The sequence below is a fragment of the Daucus carota genome, chromosome 2, assembly GCF_001625215.2.
Source record: "Daucus carota subsp. sativus chromosome 2, DH1 v3.0, whole genome shotgun sequence".
NCBI lineage: Eukaryota > Viridiplantae > Streptophyta > Magnoliopsida > Apiales > Apiaceae > Daucus > Daucus carota.
The window spans coordinates 47089336-47097362 of NC_030382.2; the positions used below are offsets into that span (position 1 = coordinate 47089336).

The window sequence follows — 8027 nt, forward strand, 5'->3', positions numbered from 1 at the left end:
TTCAATATATTATCTGAATAAGTTTATTTAAATAAATATATATGATCTAAGTATTATCAAATGCATGATTATACATGAAAAATATAATACTTCATATTGTCTATATATATGTTCTTTGACTTGAATCCATTAATTAGGTGCATAGTGTGTGTGTGTGTGTGTGTGTGTGTGTGTGTGTGTGTGTGTGTGTGTGTGTGTGTGTGTGTGTGTGTGTGTGTGTGTGTGTGTGTGTGTGTGTGTGTGTGTGTGTGTGTGTGTGTGTGTGTGTGTGTGTGTGTGTGTGTGTGTGTGAGATTATTATTTTTATTTTTTTGAAGAGAAATAAGAATAAAAAATTTTAATTCAGAAAGTTGAAAAAATATTAAACTTCAAGGAAAATCATATGAGGTGTCCCAGCGCCAGCAGTATAGCTAGCATAGCATCGTGTACTCTGGTTAGATAAAACTTTTTTCGAGAATGAATATCAACAAATATGATTAGGTAATAATTTTGAATTTGAACCAATAAACCTGACCCATATATGGCTTCAATTCAGGTTGAACGATTACTTGTCATATCATGATCATATCAAACACAAAATGGAACTCATACAAAATGTAGTTTCCTTCAGAATCTAAACAAATGGAACCCGTATTTGCCAAACTTTAACATCACAATCCAAACTGCCACTGTAAATCAAATAAGGAGTCCCATTACTATCAGCACCACCAGAATAATCTGCACCTGCCGTGACACATTTAACTGGCCCTGTGTGTCCTTCTAACACAGCCAAACAAGAATAGCTTCTATCACTTTCCCTTCTCCAAATTCTCACTGTTTTATCAGCCGAGCCACTGCACATCAAATCCGAAACAACTGCTAAGCACAAAATCGCCTTCGCGTGCCCTCTAAGTGCCCCTGTCACAGCCATATGTTTAGTTTTAGTACCATCTCTTTTCTCCCACACAATTATAGACCGGTCACAAGCACCAGAATATAACACATCCCCGTCACTGCTAAGTGCCAAAGCATTTACTGCGGACTTGTGCTCCTCCAAAGCATCGATCATAAAATGTTTATTGTCTCCATTTTTGCCCCAGACCTTGATCTTTCTGTCACCTGAGCCAGTGTACACATAGCCATCGCTAGACGAGACTATGGCATTGATCGCGTCATCATGAGCATTCGAGACAGACTCCAAGCACTTATAATCCGATGTTCTCCATATTTTAAACGTTCGGTCCCATGAAGCAGAGTATAAAATTGAACCATCTTTCGATAAGGCTAGAGCCGATACGGTATCATGATGCAGCCAGGTGGACTTCTTGTGCTTGCCGGTTTCAACATAATTTTTTCCCGAAAACAGTCCTGTGACACGGTCATTGAGTGTTGGTAACGTTGATATGCATTTGTAGTTTTGACTTGTGTTGTGTTCGATTTTCCAGACACGAATTTTGTGGTCTTGATGAGAACTAAACAGTTTATCACCCGATATGACTATGCACTTAACTGCACTCTTGCACGACGAAACTAAGTTACTGCTAAAATTGTGGTGATCCGACAGGGTCTGGCTCCAAAGGCGTAATTCGCTATTGGAAGAGCCACTGTAGAGATGTTTTCCCGAAAGAGCTAGAGAGAAAACATATGAGGAGTGGCCCTTCAAAGTCGATATGCAGTGGTGAATGGTGAATATTTCTTGCGATAATTTGTTTAGGGATTGGACTGAAGGTAGACTTGGTTGAGATGAAATAGAGGAGCTCATTGATGAATCATTAGAGTCCTGTTCATGTGTTTGATAAGGCCAAGGGGAAGTATGAGTTCCCATTTGGAGAGTTGAGAAAATTGTTTACAGGCTTGAGAAAATACATAATTAAGCATGCACTTGTATTTGTTTATATAGGATGAGTATGAATTTTGAAGGGTCGCAATTTAGCTGGAAAAAATGAGCACCAGAATTCAAAGAAACTAAAGGTGCTTGAGGAATTGTAGACCGTTGAATTGCAGGAATGGAACAGGGGTGGAAAAAAGAGCAGGTCGAAGCTTGCAAGTTGCATCAATATGACTTTGGAAAGATTTGCAATGGTCAAGATTGGGTTTTGTTTATTTGATGGATGAGATTCATGAGTTTAATAAGTTTGAGATTATTATCACGTCCTAAGTTTAATAATTTGATGACACACTCGGAAAAATTTAAATTTAATAGAACAGTGTTGCTGGTAGAAGTTACATATGCACATTCTTGTAATCACAGTAGGTATACTAGACATCAATGGGCCTCGTTACGTATGATAAATCATCATCAGGGCTAATCTGGTAAGTTTTTAATTTACAATTATACCCTCAAGATTAGTCTCATCGAATATATTAATCCAGTGGGGATAATTTGGTATCTGCTTTGATTTTTATAGCTCCGAAAGAGAGATATTTGCGTTGGAAAATGCAATTGTTGACATTTGTTTACGATGGGATGGGATGGGATTGGATGCTGACAATAAGTAAAAGATAATTCTTGCGATGGTCCCCTTTTATATTCTAAGCAAGAAGTGAAACAAAAAGAAAATGCTCAACTTATTTTGGAATTGAGATTTTTGTGTTCTCACAACAGGACAATTCAGTAATTCACAATGCGTGCCACTAGGTGTCTCAGTAGTGATGCTTCTGATCTTTATTCAGATTGGGTTTTTTATACATATTGCGAGATTAGAAGAGTATATTTTAGTCGGTATCACCGATCTTAAGATCAAAACAACAATTCTTTAAATATAATAGAGGTTGTAGAACTGATTAATACTATCTGGCTAGACGGAATTGGGGAGGCTATCTTGTTAATTACTAGTTGCTTCTGGTTAATTTGTAACGATCCTTATCCTTGACAATCAGTTGTCAGGACAGGCAATCTAACACACACTTCCAGGACCGTCGGATCTATATTTCAGGGATTTCCTCTAAACCCTGTTTATTAATTGGCAACTTGGTTTTAGTATACATGTCACATGCAACGGATTGATTTAGTTGCATAGTGTGGTTAGTAAGTATTGTTTTAGCATACACGGGTAGTGCCATACAGCATACCCACATTTGGTTCCAGCGTAAGTTGCAGACAATAGAGATTGCATAGAAAGAAGATTAGGTATACTTCTGTGTTTGGTTTTAACGGAGACAAGGATGAGATGAGAAATTATTAACACAAGTCCTAAGTACAAATATCGGACGTGTGAGAGAAAAGTATTAAAAAGATTACTATTAATTAGATGCAAATATTGAGCATGCTTAATTTAGAAATACAGTATTTTAAATTTAAGAAGTGTTTCTCTGAATCCTATAAGTTATCATGACCAAATGTAAAAAAGAATTAATATCTTCTTTATGTGAAATATGGTTTTTAAGTCATATTGCATCGTCAAAGTTTCGTGAGTAGTTACAATTTGGACCAACAAACACTAAAAGGGATGACAAGCAATACCATGCAAATTAATTAGGCTGTTGCTATATTTCTTCTGAAAAATTAAACGATTTTTCAGAAGAATATCTGCTGCTTGCAATGGAGGATCTATGGGGATTTCCTCCTAAGCAAAGCAACCATCCCGCGCCACCGCCACCACCCCCAAAAATGCTCGGTGGTAAATCACCAGGACGAATGTCGAAAAAATTTGAGAAAACCAAAGAAAAAGCATCCCTGAGCATGAAGAAAGTTAAGCATGGGGCAAGCGATGGTGTTCACTGGATCAAAATCAAATGCCATGCTAGCAAGGGAGGATCATTCAAGTGATAGATCAATGTTTCTTTTTGTTGGCAAACGATCTTCTTTTTTTCATATACTTGTGTATATGTCATGCGATGCTCAAAATTGGGTTTTGTTCTTGTTTTTCTGGCTAGCTTCTCCTCTTTGTGGTGTTGCAATCTGATGATGTTAATTGCTGTTTGTGATTAATGCAGTTTCGTTCGCCAATTGATTCTGTCATGAATTATTTGATGGTGTTGTTAATGCGCATGTTTGATGTTCTTTGGCAATTCAGAATACACCAAAACTTTTATATGTTGCCATTTTCTTCTGGAAAAATAAAATTTAGTAGCAGGGAAATCTGGCTGGTTAATTCTGGTATAGCGGTAATATTTCGATTCATCCTCTTTTTTCCGAACTGAATACTATTTTGAAAGATTTACTTCGAACTCCTTACGTCATAGGAGATGCTTGATCAATTTTTTAAGTATTCTACCAGATTGTCAATCGAAAAGCAGAAATTATCAGCATATCAGGTTATCAATCTAACGATGATAACAGTATCCTTCTCTTGGCTCTGACTGTACTATGATTTTTATATTTTTCTACCGTCTTAAGCTATCTTCTGCACGACTTGATAACTCAGAGGAGCCTCAGTAAAGCGTTAAGGAATAGATCACAATGTAAATTTATATTTATGGATATCTGACACCATGTTGAGAAATAACTCTACGTATGGCAAGGGAGGGCGAAACTATCTTAACTTCCAATTTATGGTGCAGTGATGCTCATTCAAATTATGTTCGCCTCATCATTCCTCTAGGACTCAAAAATAAGTCAAAGAATGGTCATATTATTGTAGTTACAGTCGGTGCAGCCTAAACTGATTATATTTAGTACTCTTCAATTCTGTACTGTTGACGCCTTCCGAGTATATTTCATATAATCTTGTTAAATACATATGAAAGTTTGAAGGATTAAACAGAGAAGAAGCTCTGTTCTGCGGTCGCGAGAGAGAAAAAAGAAGAGTTCGTACCAAACAAATCTTTCATTTCGATTTGAAGATACTTCTTCATTCTTCAGCTGTATAGTATGAAAAACTGAAACACCACTTGAAGAAAATACTGGCAAATTATCTGTGAACTACAATGTTATTACCAAACTGCTTTCTGTTAACTATATCCATGTTAACAAATTTACTCCTAACATTGTGTAGCAGATAACCATTTCTCAGCATCTAATTAATCAAAATGTATTTTCTCGAAATGTTCAGATAGTTGGGGCGCTTATAGCAAGTTTAGTGTACTTGATAACAGCCTGGTGGTAAATGGAAACTATCCCTGACATTTGTGCAATTGCATCTTCTGGTGGCACTGTGTGGACTTGCCCGGGAGATCATGTATTCTACGATGCATCTGTTGTCTGGGGCATATCGGGCCTCGTAGAATTTTTTTGGAGATTTAGGCACTTATGCAATGGTGAGTTGGTTCTTTTTGCCTGGAGCAATTGCTCCTGTTTTTGTCTGGTTAGCTCACAGGGCATTCCCTGACCAGGAGTCTCATAAACATGCCACTGCTACTGTTAAGTGTTAACTATATCAAGATGGTGATGGTAAATCCAAGAAAAACGGTGGAGTGATGGTTGTTGACTACTTGTTGTAATGAGTTGGTCCGAGTGGGAGATTTAATACGGCGATTTTAGTGATTTATTATTGTTAGTGTTTGTTCTTTTTTTTAAAAGAAATAAGATTTAATTACTGAAAAAACTATTAAACTTTTATGATTTTTTAATTTAACCATAATACTAATTTTGTTGCAGAAAAATGCAACTAACTAATAGAAAACATATTTGAGAGAACCCAATTTCAACCATGGTTAAATGGATGTCCTATATATGCAACATTACTAAAATATCATTGTTTTTTATAATTTTGGTTTAAATATTTACATAATTCATTATACACGGACCAAATGTTTTTATTTGAATTATTAGGATTATTCATAATATAATTTTAAATTATTGTCGGCTAAATAATTAATTTATTTTAGTTTATATTTTTTTTGATTAGTAAGAATTTACTCTTATTTTAAAATTATATATGTATATATATATATTAATATTGTTGAAGAATTATATTTATAATCAAAAATCATAATCAAAAAATATATAATATTTATTAAAAATCATGTAGAAATCTCAAAATACCATATATATTATATGTGCTTGTGTAGGTTGTACCCGAACAAAATACATTTATCATATCCATGTTGCAGTAATATCGACAAAATTATTAACACTGATTCATTAAGTGATCAAGAGTTTGAATAAATTTTTAAAATTTTAAATCACATGAAAAATTATCGATACACAGGTATCTAGTAGGCTGATTGTGTTTCAAAAGAATCATGCTAACATTGTCCTCTACCTTCATACATAAATTATGATTCGCTCTATATTTGTGTAAAATATGAATTAGGATTTTGACCTTTTAATTGGATAGTAAAAAATTAATAAAATTCATATATTAATTAATTTAATAATAATAACTTGATAATATATGTGGCATACATCTCAAAGTTAACTTAACCATTATGGATTAGTGATAGTGGGTTTTTAGAATATAATTTTTTAAAGTTACTTGCATTATCCTGCAATAAATATACTATTATGGTTAAAATGAAAAAAACATGATGGTTGTATAGTTTTTTTGGTAATTAAGTCAAGAAATAAATCTTGTTAAAATTTATCACTTTATAAGATTTATTCCCTCACTTTCAATATTGAAAGATTTGAAAGATCAGGAGGTGGAACACATTTTAATGTTTTTATAAAATTTTCTTTTTTTAATATTTTTTTTAGAAAAAAGAAGTTATAGAATTATAAAATATAAGAGCATTAAATTTTTTGCCGAATAGTGAAAAAACGTATAGAATCGAATGAGATTAAGAGAGTATTAAATTTGTCAATATTTCAATATTATCATATTTCAAAATATATTATAAAAATTTTAATTGAATATATTATCATATTTCATGATATTGATTCAGTGATAAAGATTTGTATGGTGATGCATTTATGGTCGATTGCAAAACAATATTGAGAGTTGTAGATATCTTTTCAAAAAAATCGCTAGGTTGCCTACCGAAGAAGGAATGATTTTTACAACGATATAATTCTGCGTTTGTTCAATTTCGATTATATCTGTAGATAACGTATGGCTTTTCATTATTGAATTATTTTCCTTTTTCAAATTTTTTTTTAATTGAATATCTTAAAATTTCAAGAACAATATCTTGAATGAACTATTCCTAAAAATAATGCTTTGACACAGATTTTAATTGCATAATTTATTCGTATATAATCTCAATATTATTATTATGATTGAAAACAATCAAAAAATATCAATTAAGATTTGGGAAAGAAAATATCAGTAACTTTTTTTTTTGTTCATAAAATCTTATGACAAAAAAAAGAAAAAGATATCATAATATCTGTAAATAAAATAAGTATCAATATACAGATTTCTTACCATAAAAAAATCTGTCAGAAATTGGACCGAGTACCCTATTCTCGTTGGACAAATCAGACGGATTCAAAAGACTGGAATTTAAAATTCGGATACCAGATAACTCCCGTCCCGAAGTGAAACGCTCTTGACGTTAACAAATCTGCAACTTTGAAAAAAAGTATCCATAGTCCGGTAAAAGGTGGCTGTGTGATATAAGAGCAAGTCCAACAATGTCCTAGTTAGAGCCCCAAATATAATATAAAATATAGTGTCCTAGTGATTTAGGACATGGTTATGTAAGTTCAACTCCAACAATGTGCCTTATTTTCAATATATGTTTAATATTTTATTATTAAAGTCTTCCTTTCATCATTAAAACACAATATAAAGTAGAGAGAGAAAGAGGGTGGATATAAAATTTTATATTAAAATATTAGATAGGGCAAGGAGAGAGGTGCCCTATTAATAGGGCTTGAAGAGATTGTCCTAGTGATATAAGGCATCACTAGGACACTCTTGGATCAACATTTTTCATCAAGTGCCTTAAATTATAACTTAAGACAAGTTATAGGGCTTCTCTTGGACTTGCTCTAATAACAAAAAATATTGCGGGGGGCAGAGTGTAACGTAATTAATTTAAGACAGAGAAAATCAGGTGGGGGATATGGAAAGATTGTGAGATCCGGAACAAAGTGGAAATCAGAATCTTACCATATTTTCATCGATATTATTAAACTAGATTTTCTCTCCTACACTATCTTCCCTTCTCTTTATTTCCTGACACTGACCCCAACACCTTCTCCTACTACCATTCATTAT

General features: G+C 33.4%; 1 protein-coding gene across 1 annotated transcript; it reads right to left on the reverse strand.

The window, feature by feature from the left end:
* Window positions 1-521: 521 nt before the first annotated feature.
* Window positions 522-2087, reverse strand: LOC108208026 (protein JINGUBANG). Its single transcript, XM_017378498.2, has one exon. It carries the CDS (start codon window positions 1802-1804, stop codon window positions 614-616), a length of 1191 nt encoding a protein of 396 aa, XP_017233987.1. The 5' UTR covers window positions 1805-2087; the 3' UTR covers window positions 522-613.
* Between the last annotated feature and the right edge of the window lie 5940 nt (window positions 2088-8027).

Excerpts from the sequence above, each read along its gene's own strand:
- LOC108208026 (XM_017378498.2), bottom strand. The coding sequence starts at position 1,804 with ATGGGAACTCATACTTCCCCTTGGCCTTATCAAACACATGAACAGGAC.